Source organism: Zea mays, chloroplast (genome assembly GCF_902167145.1).
Source record: "Zea mays chloroplast, complete genome".
In the NCBI taxonomy this organism is placed as follows: domain Eukaryota; kingdom Viridiplantae; phylum Streptophyta; class Magnoliopsida; order Poales; family Poaceae; genus Zea; species Zea mays.
This window is the reverse complement of record NC_001666.2, coordinates 105001-117500: the sequence shown is the minus strand read 5'-3', so window position 1 is coordinate 117500 and position 12500 is coordinate 105001. Positions and strand designations below refer to the sequence as shown.

Below are 12500 nucleotides of genomic sequence, written 5' to 3'. Positions count from 1 at the left end.
TTTACACAGAGGAATGGAAAAAATCGCGGAAAACAGAAGTATTATACAATACTTGCCTTATGTAACACGATGGGATTATTTAGCTACTATGTTTACAGAAGCAATAACGGTAAATGCACCAGAATTCTTAGAGAATATTCAAATACCCAAAAGAGCCAGCTATATTAGAGTAATTATGTTAGAATTGAGCCGTATAGCTTCTCATTTGTTATGGCTTGGACCTTTTATGGCGGATCTCGGGGCGCAGACTCCCTTTTTCTACATTTTTAGAGAGAGAGAATTGATATATGATCTATTTGAAGCTGTCACAGGTATGCGAATGATGCATAATTACTTTCGCATCGGAGGAGTCGCTGCCGATCTCCCTTATGGATGGATGGATAAATGTTTAGATTTCTGTGATTATTTTTTACAAGGAGTTGTTGAATATCAAGAACTTATTACACAGAATCCCATTTTTTTAGAACGAGTTGAAGGAGTCGGTTTTATTAGCGGAGAAGAAGCTGTAAATTGGGGCTTATCGGGACCAATGTTACGAGCTTCTGGAATACAATGGGATCTTCGTAAAATTGATCCTTATGAGTCTTACAATCAATTCGATTGGAAAGTCCAATGGCAAAAAGAAGGAGATTCGTTAGCTCGCTATTTAGTACGAGTCGGTGAAATGAGGGAATCCATAAAAATTATTCAACAGGCTGTAGAGAAAATTCCTGGAGGACCTTATGAGAATTTAGAAGCCCGACGCTTTAAGAAAGCAAAGAATCCCGAATGGAATGATTTTGAATATCGATTTCTTGGTAAAAAACCTTCGCCCAATTTTGAATTATCAAAGCAAGAGCTTTATGTAAGAGTAGAAGCTCCAAAAGGCGAATTAGGAATTTATCTGGTAGGAGATGATAGTCTTTTCCCCTGGAGATGGAAAATTCGTCCACCGGGTTTTATTAATTTGCAAATTCTTCCTCAGCTAGTTAAAAAAATGAAATTGGCTGATATCATGACAATATTAGGTAGTATAGATATCATTATGGGGGAAGTTGATCGTTGAAATGATAATAGATAGGGTAGAGGTAGAAACTATCAATTCTTTTTCGAAATCGGAATTATTTAAAGAAATCTACGGACTTATATGGATTCTACCCATTTTTGCCCTCCTACTGGGAATCACAATAGAAGTACTCGTAATTGTGTGGTTAGAAAGAGAAATATCCGCATCGATACAACAACGTATTGGTCCTGAATATGCTGGCCCCCTGGGACTGCTTCAAGCTATAGCAGATGGAACTAAACTACTTTTAAAAGAGGATATCCTCCCATCCCGAGGAGATATTCCTTTATTTAGCATTGGTCCCTCTATAGCAGTCATATCCATTTTATTAAGTTTTTTAGTTATCCCTTTAGGATATCGTTTTGTTTTAGCTGATCTTAGTATTGGTGTTTTTTTATGGATTGCGATTTCAAGTATTGCTCCTATTGGTCTTCTCATGGCAGGATATAGCTCAAATAATAAATATTCTTTTTCAGGCGGTCTACGAGCGGCTGCTCAATCTATTAGTTATGAAATACCATTAACTTTTTGTGTACTAGCAATATCTCTACGTGTGATTCGTTAAAATAGGATCTTTTTCCTCTAAAATACATTGAATGCTTATCTTCCTTTGCTTATTCTGTATTCGCGTTGGTAAGTTAAACTCGATAGCTATATGAGTGAAACAAAACAGCTTATTAATTTGTAGTAAAAGTAAAAAATCTCATTTCCTACGTACAAGAAAAAAGTTCAAGTAAACATAAGCAGTGTAAACTCTTTACCCCAAGGTTGAGATTGTTTGATTAGTCATCATATCTTGAAGCGGGCAAGAATAAAGGATTCGCGATATGGAATTCCATTACTAGAATATTTTGAGTTATTACTATAATTTAAACTTATAACCATAAGGCAATCCATCAAAAGTTAGTGAGGGATTAGGAACACTAAAGTACATACAGGATTAGTAATGAGAGAATCTAAATCATTAGACATTTTTCCTCATAAAAGGAATCATAATAAGGACTTGAAATTGGTGGAAATGATCAAGCAGTACTTTCTTCAGATTCCGGTCTAGAGTATGTTCCCATTCACTTGTTAAGGAAATGGCTATCAAGAACGAATTAACCCTTTATTCTTTTTTTTTAAGTATACCCCTCCCGGGGAAAGAAGAGTAGGACAAAAGATATGGAATACAATACAAAAAAGGATCTTTATTTATTCTTTCCTTCCTTTATCCCTATTCATACAGAATTCCTCATGAACTAATGCCAAATTCTTTCCATTTATTAATTGCTATAACGAGTGATTTATTCCAATATTAAGTTATTACCGAACAAAGCAAAATTATATTATATAAAGGATGAGATCAATTCGGAAGCGCTTTTTTGTTATTCTAGCAGACGTAATTGCTTTGGTCTAATTTTGGGCTTTCCAATCAATTTTATCTTATCTAATTCTATCTATGCCCAGAGGATGATACCGAAACGAAACAATCCTTTCCTTTTTTCTGATCATAGAGGAGCCGTATGAAGCTAAGGTTTCATGTACGGTTTTGGAATAGCGGTGGGAACTGTGATGTTATCATCGACTATGATTATCTAATAGTTCAAGTACAGTTGATATAGTTGAAGCACAGTCCAAATATGGTTTTTTTGGATGGAATCTTTGGCGTCAGCCTATAGGTTTTCTAGTTTTTCTAATTTCTTCTTTGGCAGAATGTGAAAGATTACCCTTTGATTTACCAGAAGCAGAAGAAGAATTAGTAGCAGGTTATCAAACCGAATATTCTGGTATTAAATATGGTTTATTTTATCTTGTTTCTTACCTAAATTTATTAGTTTCCTCTTTATTTGTAACTGTTCTATACTTAGGCGGGTGGAATTTCTCTATTCCCTATATATCCTTTTTTGGATTTTTCCAAATGAATAAAATAATTGGAATTTTGGAAATGGTAATAGGTATCTTTATTACATTAACTAAAGCTTATTTATTTCTCTTCATTTCTATCACAATAAGATGGACTTTACCCAGGATGAGAATGGATCAGTTATTAAATCTTGGATGGAAATTTCTTTTACCTATTTCTCTGGGCAATCTCTTATTAACAACTTCTTCCCAACTAGTTTCACTATAAATAAGAATACAATAACAGTAAGAATATTTTCAACACAAAAGTTCTCTCAAACAAGAGAAAGAAACATACCTTTTTCATATATAGATTTAGAATATGTTCCCTATGCTAACTGGGTTCATTAGTTATGGTCAACAAACAATACGCGCCGCAAGATACATTGGTCAAAGTTTCATAATTACCTTATCCCACACAAATCGTTTACCTATAACGATTCACTACCCTTATGAAAAATCAATTACATCGGAGCGTTTCCGGGGGCGAATACACTTTGAATTTGATAAATGCATTGCTTGTGAAGTATGTGTTCGCGTATGCCCGATAGATCTACCCCTTGTGGATTGGAGATTTGAAAAGGATATTAAAAGAAAACAATTGCTTAATTATAGTATTGATTTCGGAGTTTGTATATTTTGCGGTAACTGTGTTGAATACTGTCCCACAAATTGTTTATCAATGACTGAAGAATATGAACTTTCTACTTATGATCGTCATGAATTGAATTACAATCAAATTGCTTTGAGTCGGTTACCAATCTCCATAATGGGAGATTACACAATTCAAACAATTAGGAATTCGCCTCAAAGTAAAATAGACGAAGAAAAATCTTGGAATTCAAGAACGATTACAGATTACTAGGTATTAGGATTTTTTTATTAGAAAAATCCATTTTTACTAACTCTAACGAAAAAAGAATAACTACTGCTTAACAACTTATATGTATATACAAAAAAATATCCTAATACCTTTTTCCTTCCTTGAATCTTTTAGTTTTAGTCAGTTCATGAAAAATTTTATACTAGAAATTTCTTCTTATCCATAATGGATTTACCTGGACCAATACATGAGATTCTTGTGCTATTTGGGGGATTTGGTCTTCTACTAGGAGGTCTAGGAGTAGTATTACTTACCAACCCAATTTATTCTGCCTTTTCGCTGGGATTAGTTCTTGTTTGTATATCCTTATTCTATTTTTTATTAAATTCCTACTTTGTAGCTGTCGCACAACTTCTTATTTATGTGGGAGCCATAAATGTCTTGATCATATTTGCTGTAATGTTTGTAAACGGCTCAGAGTGGTCTAAAGATAAGAATTATTGGACTATTGGAGATGGGTTTACTTTACTCCTTTGTATAACTATTCCTTTTTCACTAATGACTACTATCCCAGATACGTCGTGGTATGGAATTCTTTGGACTACAAGATCAAACCAAATAGTAGAACAGGGTCTCATAAATAACGTTCAACAAATTGGGATTCATTTAGCAACCGATTTTTATCTTCCGTTTGAACTCATTTCCCTAATTCTTCTAGTTTCTTTAATAGGTGCAATTACTATGGCTCGACAATAAGAAATACTTAGAATGAGTCAAAATTCTTAGAATTTCAAATATAAAATAAATAACTAAAGAATCACAATTTTGATTTAGTAAAACCCATCTACTGCCAATACAACAAATACCTTCTTTTCTCTTTTGTTGCGTAATTGTTCTATTCTAATTAATTGAATCGGTTCAATTCTTGTCCTCATATTGAAATGAATCGAGATTGATAAGGAGTTAGTTAATGATGTTTGAGCGAGTACTTTTTTTGAGTGTCTATTTATTTTCGATTGGTATCTATGGATTGATCACAAGCCGAAACATGGTTAGAGCTCTAATATGTCTTGAACTTATACTGAATTCAATTAATCTAAATCTCGTAACATTTTCTGATCTATTTGATAGTCGCCAATTAAAAGGAGACATTTTCGCAATTTTTGTTATAGCCCTTGCGGCTGCTGAAGCAGCTATTGGACTATCCATTCTTTCTTCCATCCATCGTAACAGGAAATCAACTCGTATCAATCAATCCAATTTTTTGAATAATTAGACATAGAATCCCCTAAACAAAGGGGCATATATAATAATAAGAAACATTAAGATGAATAGAAATCTAATCTTATTTTCTTATTAGTGTTTAATAATATCCTTTTTTTGAGTAGGTTATTTCAGAGTATTGTTTTTTACTTATTGAATATTGCATTTTTGCAATTCATTGATATTGCAATTTGAATATTGCAATAATTTATATTGAAAAGATGATAGCCAATTTATTGGCTAATTCGAATTAGTATGTAGAATTCGTATAATTATAACTGTTGAAGCCTTAAATTCAAGTCTCTTGGCTCTTTTCACGCTTTCTCACAAACAGATTACGAAATATATTGCATTATTTGTTAAAGTTTGGATAAACCATTGCTTCGTCTGGTGTCTACAATACATCTAATTTATATAGTACTAATTTCATTTTTACCAGTCTGAAAATTTTTATGTTGAAAAGGAAAATTTAGAGATCCAATGTCACATTCTGTAAAAATTTATGATACATGTATAGGATGCACTCATTGTGTACGAGCTTGCCCAACAGATGTATTAGAAATGATACCTTGGGATGGATGTAAAGCCAAGCAAATTGCTTCCGCGCCGAGAACCGAAGATTGTGTGGGTTGTAAGAGATGCGAATCCGCCTGTCCAACGGATTTTTTAAGTGTCCGCGTTTATTTAGGGCCTGAAACAACCCGCAGCATGGCTCTATCTTATTGATACGTTACAAAAAACTCCACTTGAATCGTCTGATTCCTCTTTACCGAAGAAGCCTGTGCTCGAAATAATCGAGCATGGGCTTTTCTGGTCAAAACGTATCTTGTCTTTATTACTTTATCATGAGTTATTTTCCTTGGTTAACAATACTTGTTGTTTTGCCGATATTTGCAGGTTCATTAATTTTCTTTTTACCTCATAAAGGAAATAAAATCGTTAGGTGGTATACTATAGCTATTTGTTTATTAGAATTCCTTCTAATGACTTATGCATTCTGTTATCATTTCCAATTGGAGGATCCTTTAATCCAATTAAAGGAGGATTCTAAATGGATAGATGTTTTCGATTTCCACTGGAGATTGGGAATCGATCCACTTTCATTAGGATCTATTTTATTGACAGGATTTATCACTACTTTAGCTACTTTAGCGGCTTGGCCGGTTACTCGGAATTCGCAATTATTCTATTTCCTGATGCTAGCAATGTATAGCGGTCAAATAGGATTATTTTCTTCACGAGACCTTTTACTTTTTTTTATCATGTGGGAGTTAGAATTAATTCCTGTTTACTTACTTTTATCCATGTGGGGGGGAAAGAGGCGTCTGTATTCAGCTACCAAGTTTATTTTGTATACTGCAGGCGGTTCCATTTTTTTCTTAATTGGAGTTCTGGGTATGGGATTATATGGTTCCAATGAACCCGGATTAGATTTAGAAAGATTGATTAATCAATCATACCCTACAACATGGGAAATACTACTGTATTTTGGCTTCCTTATTGCTTATGCTGTCAAATTGCCGATTATACCTTTACATACGTGGTTACCATATACCCATGGGGAAGCGCATTACAGTACATGTATGCTTTTAGCCGGAATTCTATTAAAGATGGGAGCATACGGATTGATTCGGGTCAATATGGAATTGTTACCGCATGCTCATTATCTATTTTCCCCTTGGTTGGTAATAATAGGAGCGGTGCAAATAATCTATGCAGCTTCAACTTCTCTTGGTCAACGAAATTTCAAAAAAAGAATAGCCTACTCCTCCGTATCTCACATGGGTTTCATAATTATAGGAATTGGTTCCATAACCAACATTGGACTAAATGGAGCTATTTTACAAATATTATCTCATGGATTTATCGGTGCTACACTTTTTTTCTTGGCGGGAACGGCTTGTGATAGAATGCGTCTTGTTTATCTCGAAGAACTGGGGGGAATATCTATCCCAATGCCAAAAATTTTTACCATGTTTAGTAGCTTTTCAATGGCTTCTCTTGCCTTGCCGGGAATGAGCGGTTTTGTTGCAGAATTAGTAGTATTTTTTGGACTAATTACTAGTCCTAAATTTATGTTAATGCCAAAAATGCTAATTACTTTTGTAATGGCAATAGGAATGATATTAACTCCTATTTATTTATTATCTATGTTACGCCAGATGTTCTATGGATACAAGCTATTTCATGTTCCAAACAAAAATTTTGTAGATTCTGGACCACGAGAACTCTTTCTTTTAATTTGTATCTTTTTACCAGTAATAGGAATTGGTATTTATCCAGATTTGGTTCTCTCGCTATCCGTTGATAGGGTAGAGGTTCTATTATCCAATTATTATACTAAATAGGATTTTCTTTTTTTAACCAGTCCGCTCTATATTCCAGAGTGGAAAAATTCAGAAAAAAGTAAAAAAGTCTAATTAGATCTATCTATCTCGAATTTTTGAGAACCCCTTGAACGTCTTTTCAAAGGGTTCTCAAATCAAACTAAAAAGGAAAAAAACCGAAGGTTTTATGTTATGTAATTATTTAGATGGTAATGTAAATGAACCGTAACTATGTAAACCTATTCCTAACAGATTGATACCAAAATAGCAGATCCAAATTATAAGAAATCCTATCGAAGCTACAAGTGCGGAATTCGTACCCTTCCAATTTGGATTTTTTCTACTATGTAAATATATTGCAAATATGGTCCAGGTAATAAATGCCCAAGTTTCCTTAGGATCCCAATTCCAATAGGATCCCCATGCCTCATTAGCCCATACTGCTCCACAAAGAATACCCACGGTTAAAAGAGTAAACCCTAGACTAATGACACGATAACTCCAAGAATCCAAACGCTCAGTTAATTGATATTTGTAATAATTTGGAAATACGGGAAAAGAGGTGTTTTTTAAAGCACTTCTTTTTGCATATAAATATTCAATCTCACTAAAGAAAAATGTTTTAAGAAAAACATTTTTCTTTAGTGAAAAGAAATCGAAATTCTTTCGAAATCTAATGATTAGAAGAGCGGCGGATAATAAGGATCCACACAAAAGAGTTGCATAGCTTAGTAACATCATACTGACATGCATCATTAACCACTGAGATTGTAGAGCAGGTACTAGTATTGTGGATTGATGCATTTCAGTTAAAAGACCCGACGTGGCAAAGCCTTGCGTTAAAATAGTACTTGGCGTAGTTATTGTGCTTAAATCATTTTTCGAGTTCTGTATCTTAGGAATAGTATGAAGAATATACAGAGTCCATGAAAGGAAGATCAATGACTCATATAAATTACTTAATGGAAAATGTCCCGAAGAAACCCAACGAGAGACTAAAAATCCTGTTATAGAGAAAAAAGTAGCTATCATTCCTTTTTCTGACGAATCACGTAATCCCCTAAGTTCACGAACTAATAAGGTTATCAAATGAATCGTAATCACAATTGAAATGGTTGAGAAAGAGATATGAGTTAGTATATGTTCTAAAGTTGCAAATAGCATAACGATAAGGTCCCATTACAAAATTGGAAATTTCGAATTGAATCCATTTTCTAATTTATTGTATTCTTTTTCGAGAATGCCGCCACTCGGATTCGAACCGAAGATGCTTGAGCACTGCTTCCTAAGAGCAGCGTGTCTACCAATTTCACCATGGCGGCTAATTTAAAATAATAGTTAACTTAAAAGAATAATAGTTATTTTATCGTGAATCGTCGAGACTGGGAGAAGCCATAGAATTTAGGAACATTAGAAGTTCATCATTAGAAGTTCATCATTAACTACAATGAAATGCATTTTGTATTTTAGAAAAATTGATAGAATGAAAGCCTTTACACTCTTATTAATATGATGTACCAGTCCTAAACCCATTTATATGGGAATTTGGATAAGATTAGGTGGAGGTTGTAAGTCCTATTGCAAGAATAGTCTACTTTTTATAATAGAATCCTCGTTTTTATGAGAATTCTATTATAAAAAAAAGTTCTTTGATAGGAAAAGAATACTGAGGACACAATATACCAAAAACTTTTGTTCTATATAATGATAATGGAGGGATTCGTTCTAAGAATATTGTACCGAGGAATTCGACACATAAAAGTACATTTATTAATTAATCCGAATTATTCATTCATATTAAATAATTGGAATTTCTTTTGGATAGTTCAATTCAGATTATTTCAAAATCTTATTATTTGTTTGCTTGTTGCCCAGAAAAACCTTTTGGTTTTGGATGCTCGTTGCCCCTAGAAAATGATCTTGATTTTGCTAAAGAATAAGATTGTACTATGGAAAAATAAGTCTTTTTTTTCCAAAGATTTTTACGAATACGCTTTTTTGACATCGAAGTACGTTTTTTTGGAACTGCCATTCAAAAAGGGAATTACTTTTTCTAGTTGTATGTGAAAGACATCTATTGCCACAAATCAATCCTTCTTTCTGTTTTTTCTTAGTATTTATACTTAGATACTGAAAGATACTGAAAGATACTTAAATTCTAAAATTCTTCTTTAGTTCATTTTGTCTAATGTCGGATAAGACAGAGTTTTTTAGTTTTCTATTTAAATCAAAATTTCTATATCAAATATACTCCATATATAAATATATGGTATGGGGGATAAGCCCTCATATAAGAGGGGGAGATAAAAAGAAGGTAAAATTCAATTCAAATAGTTAATTAAGTTCAGAAGGCTATTCCATAATTGAATTCCAATAAAAAAAAATACTTAGTCTCTTAAACAAGACATTCTAAAACTTAGAGAATTCTAGTCATTAGGATTTCCTTTTATATGAAATAAGCAATATTCGAGAATTTCCTATAAATATAGGTTTTCTTTGGAATTCAATCAATCAATTACGAAACAAGAGAGCTCTTTTATTTTAACAAAAAGAAATACAAAAATGATTAGAAAGTAAAATTATTCAATCTTTTTTTGTATTTTAATAAATATTTTTTTTTACTAATAACTAGATACCGAAATTCTTTGATTCACTTTTTGAATTTAAGTAACTAAACCCATTCTAAATTTTGGATATTTTAATGAGAGAAATTAGAAAAATTCATAATTCCAGTATTTTTTATTTTTCTTATTTTGTTTTTTTAATTCCTTTAGAAAGAGATAAGAATAGGTTTGGTGAATCGGAAACAATTTTATTTTATAGAAAAATTGAACTATAAATTTAAACTAAAAATTGCTATTTCTTTTCTTATGGAACATACATATCAATATGCCTGGGTAATTCCTCTTCTCCCACTTCCAGTTATTATGTCAATGGGATTTGGACTTTTTCTTATTCCTACAGCAACAAAAAATCTTCGTCGGATATGGGCTTTTCCTAGTATTTTACTCTTAAGTATAGCTATGGTATTCTCACTTCACCTGTCTATTCAACAAATAAATGGAAGTTCTATCTATCAATATCTATGGTCTTGGACCATCAATAATGATTTTTCCTTAGAATTTGGATACTTGGTCGACCCCCTTACGTCTATTATGTTAATACTAATTACTACTGTAGGAATCTTAGTTCTTATTTATAGTGACGATTATATGTCTCACGATGAAGGATATTTGAGATTTTTTGTTTATATAAGTTTTTTTAATACTTCCATGTTAGGATTGGTTACTAGTTCCAATTTGATACAAATTTATTTTTTTTGGGAACTTGTGGGAATGTGTTCCTATTTATTGATAGGTTTTTGGTTTACGCGGCCAATTGCAGCGAGTGCTTGTCAAAAAGCTTTTGTAACTAATCGTGTAGGGGATTTTGGTCTGTTATTAGGAATTTTAGGTTTTTTTTGGATAACGGGTAGTTTGGAGTTTCGGGATTTGTTCAAAATAGCTAATAACTGGATTCCTAATAATGGGATTAATTCCTTACTTACTACTTTGTGTGCTTTTTTATTATTCCTTGGTGCAGTTGCAAAATCTGCACAATTTCCTCTTCACGTATGGTTACCTGATGCTATGGAAGGACCCACTCCTATTTCGGCTCTTATACACGCAGCAACTATGGTTGCTGCGGGGATTTTTCTTCTAGCTAGACTTCTTCCTCTTTTCATATCCCTACCCTGGATAATGAGTTTCATTTCTTTAATAGGTACAATAACACTCTTCTTAGGAGCCACTTTAGCTCTTGCTCAGAGAGATATTAAAAGAAGCTTAGCCTATTCTACAATGTCTCAATTGGGTTATATGATGTTAGCTCTAGGTATAGGTTCTTATCAAGCTGCTTTATTCCATTTGATCACTCATGCTTATTCGAAAGCTTTATTGTTCTTAGGATCCGGATCCGTTATTCATTCAATGGAACCTCTTGTTGGATATTCACCAGATAAAAGTCAGAATATGGTTCTTATGGGTGGTTTAAGAAAATACGTTCCAATTACAAGAACTACTTTTTTATGTGGTACACTTTCTCTTTGTGGTATTCCACCTCTTGCTTGCTTCTGGTCCAAAGATGAAATCCTTAGTAATAGTTGGTTGTATTCACCCTTTTTTGGAATAATAGCTTCTTTTACTGCAGGATTAACTGCATTTTATATGTTTCGGATATATTTACTTACTTTTGATGGGTATTTGCGTGTTCATTTTCAAAATTACAGTAGTACTAAAGAAGGTTCGTTGTATTCAATATCCTTATGGGGAAAAAGTATATCCAAAGGAGTCAATAGGGATTTTGTTTTATCAACAATGAAGAGTGGAGTTTCTTTTTTTTCACAAAATATACCAAAAATTCCTGCTAATACAAGAAATAAGATAGGATCCTTTAGTACTCCCTTTGGGGCTAAAAATACTTTTGTCTATCCTCATGAAACGGGAAATACTATGCTATTTCCTCTTCTTATATTACTACTTTTTACTTTGTTCATTGGATCCATAGGAATCCATTTTGATAATGGAGTAAAAGATAATAGAATATTGGAGTTAACCATATTATCAAAGTGGCTAACTCCTTCAATAAACTTGTTCCAGGAAAATTCTAATTCTTCCATAAATTCATATGAATTTCTCACTAATGCAATTTCTTCTGTAAGTTTAGCAATTTTTGGTCTATTCATAGCATATATCTTTTATGGATCTGCTTATTCTTTTTTTCAGAATTTGAATTTTCAAAATTCCCTTGTAAAAAAGAATCCAAAAAAGAGCTTTTTGGATGAAGTAAAAAAAAAGATATACAGCTGGTCATATAATCGTGGTTATATAGATTTTTTCTATACTAGGGTTTTTATCCTAGGTATAAGAAAGTTAGCCGAACTAACGCATTTTTTTGATAAAGGTGTCATTGATGGAATTACCAATGGAGTAGGTCTTGCTGGTTTTTGTATAGGAGAAGAAATCAAATATGTAGGGGGAGGGCGAATATCGTCTTATCTATTCTTTTTTTTATGTTATGTATCCTTGTTCTTATTCTTTATTCCATGAAAATGGATTATTCCATGAATTCCTCAAAACGAGGCTCATCAAAATGCAAAATCTAAGACTACTATAAGACT

At 32.8% G+C, this 12500-nt stretch overlaps 10 protein-coding genes and 1 non-coding gene, besides 8 other annotated features; 8 read left to right on the top strand and 3 right to left on the bottom strand. All coding sequences in view use genetic code 11, as the record gives it.

The window, feature by feature from the left end:
* ndhH (NADH dehydrogenase subunit 7) overlaps positions 1-1045 on the top strand; it is a 1182-nt gene extending 137 nt beyond the window's left edge. The window contains exon 1 of the mRNA in view: positions 1-1045. This exon is cut by the window's left edge and continues 137 nt beyond it. Coding sequence (NP_043093.1) covers positions 1-1045 — 1045 coding nt within the window.
* Positions 1-12500: part of a sequence feature ([JLA]; junction IRA-LSC (circular molecule)) that runs on past both edges of the window.
* On the top strand, positions 1047-3158 carry ndhA (NADH dehydrogenase subunit 1). One transcript has 2 exons: positions 1047-1596; positions 2620-3158. The coding sequence occupies exons 1-2, from the start codon at positions 1047-1049 to the stop codon at positions 3156-3158; spliced, it is 1089 nt and encodes a 362-aa protein (NP_043092.1).
* Positions 3252-3794, top strand: ndhI (NADH dehydrogenase subunit I). The gene has a single exon. The coding sequence runs from the start codon at positions 3252-3254 to the stop codon at positions 3792-3794; it is 543 nt and encodes a 180-aa protein (NP_043091.1).
* ndhG (NADH dehydrogenase subunit 6) lies at positions 3978-4508 on the top strand. The gene has a single exon. It carries the CDS (start codon positions 3978-3980, stop codon positions 4506-4508), a length of 531 nt encoding a protein of 176 aa, NP_043090.1.
* Positions 4723-5028, top strand: ndhE (NADH dehydrogenase subunit 4L). The gene has a single exon. It carries the CDS (start codon positions 4723-4725, stop codon positions 5026-5028), a length of 306 nt encoding a protein of 101 aa, NP_043089.1.
* On the top strand, positions 5496-5741 carry psaC (photosystem I subunit VII). The gene has a single exon. It carries the CDS (start codon positions 5496-5498, stop codon positions 5739-5741), a length of 246 nt encoding a protein of 81 aa, NP_043088.1.
* Positions 5861-7363, top strand: ndhD (NADH dehydrogenase subunit 4). The gene has a single exon. It carries the CDS (start codon positions 5861-5863, stop codon positions 7361-7363), a length of 1503 nt encoding a protein of 500 aa, NP_043087.1.
* Position 7268, bottom strand: a sequence difference (conflict).
* Position 7284, bottom strand: a sequence difference (conflict).
* Position 7521, bottom strand: a sequence difference (conflict).
* Positions 7541-8506, bottom strand: ccsA (cytochrome c biogenesis protein). The gene has a single exon. The coding sequence runs from the start codon at positions 8504-8506 to the stop codon at positions 7541-7543; it is 966 nt and encodes a 321-aa protein (NP_043086.1).
* Position 7613, bottom strand, in ccsA: a sequence difference (conflict; ORF321).
* Position 7716, bottom strand, in ccsA: a sequence difference (conflict; ORF321).
* On the bottom strand, positions 8584-8664 carry trnL. The gene has a single exon. It is a non-coding gene; the product is annotated as a tRNA-Leu (tRNA).
* Positions 9195-9374, bottom strand: rpl32 (ribosomal protein L32). The gene has a single exon. The coding sequence runs from the start codon at positions 9372-9374 to the stop codon at positions 9195-9197; it is 180 nt and encodes a 59-aa protein (NP_043085.1).
* Position 9397, bottom strand: a sequence difference (conflict).
* ndhF (NADH dehydrogenase subunit 5) lies at positions 10213-12429 on the top strand. The gene has a single exon. The coding sequence runs from the start codon at positions 10213-10215 to the stop codon at positions 12427-12429; it is 2217 nt and encodes a 738-aa protein (NP_043084.1).
* Position 12401, bottom strand: a sequence feature ([JSB]; junction IR-SSC).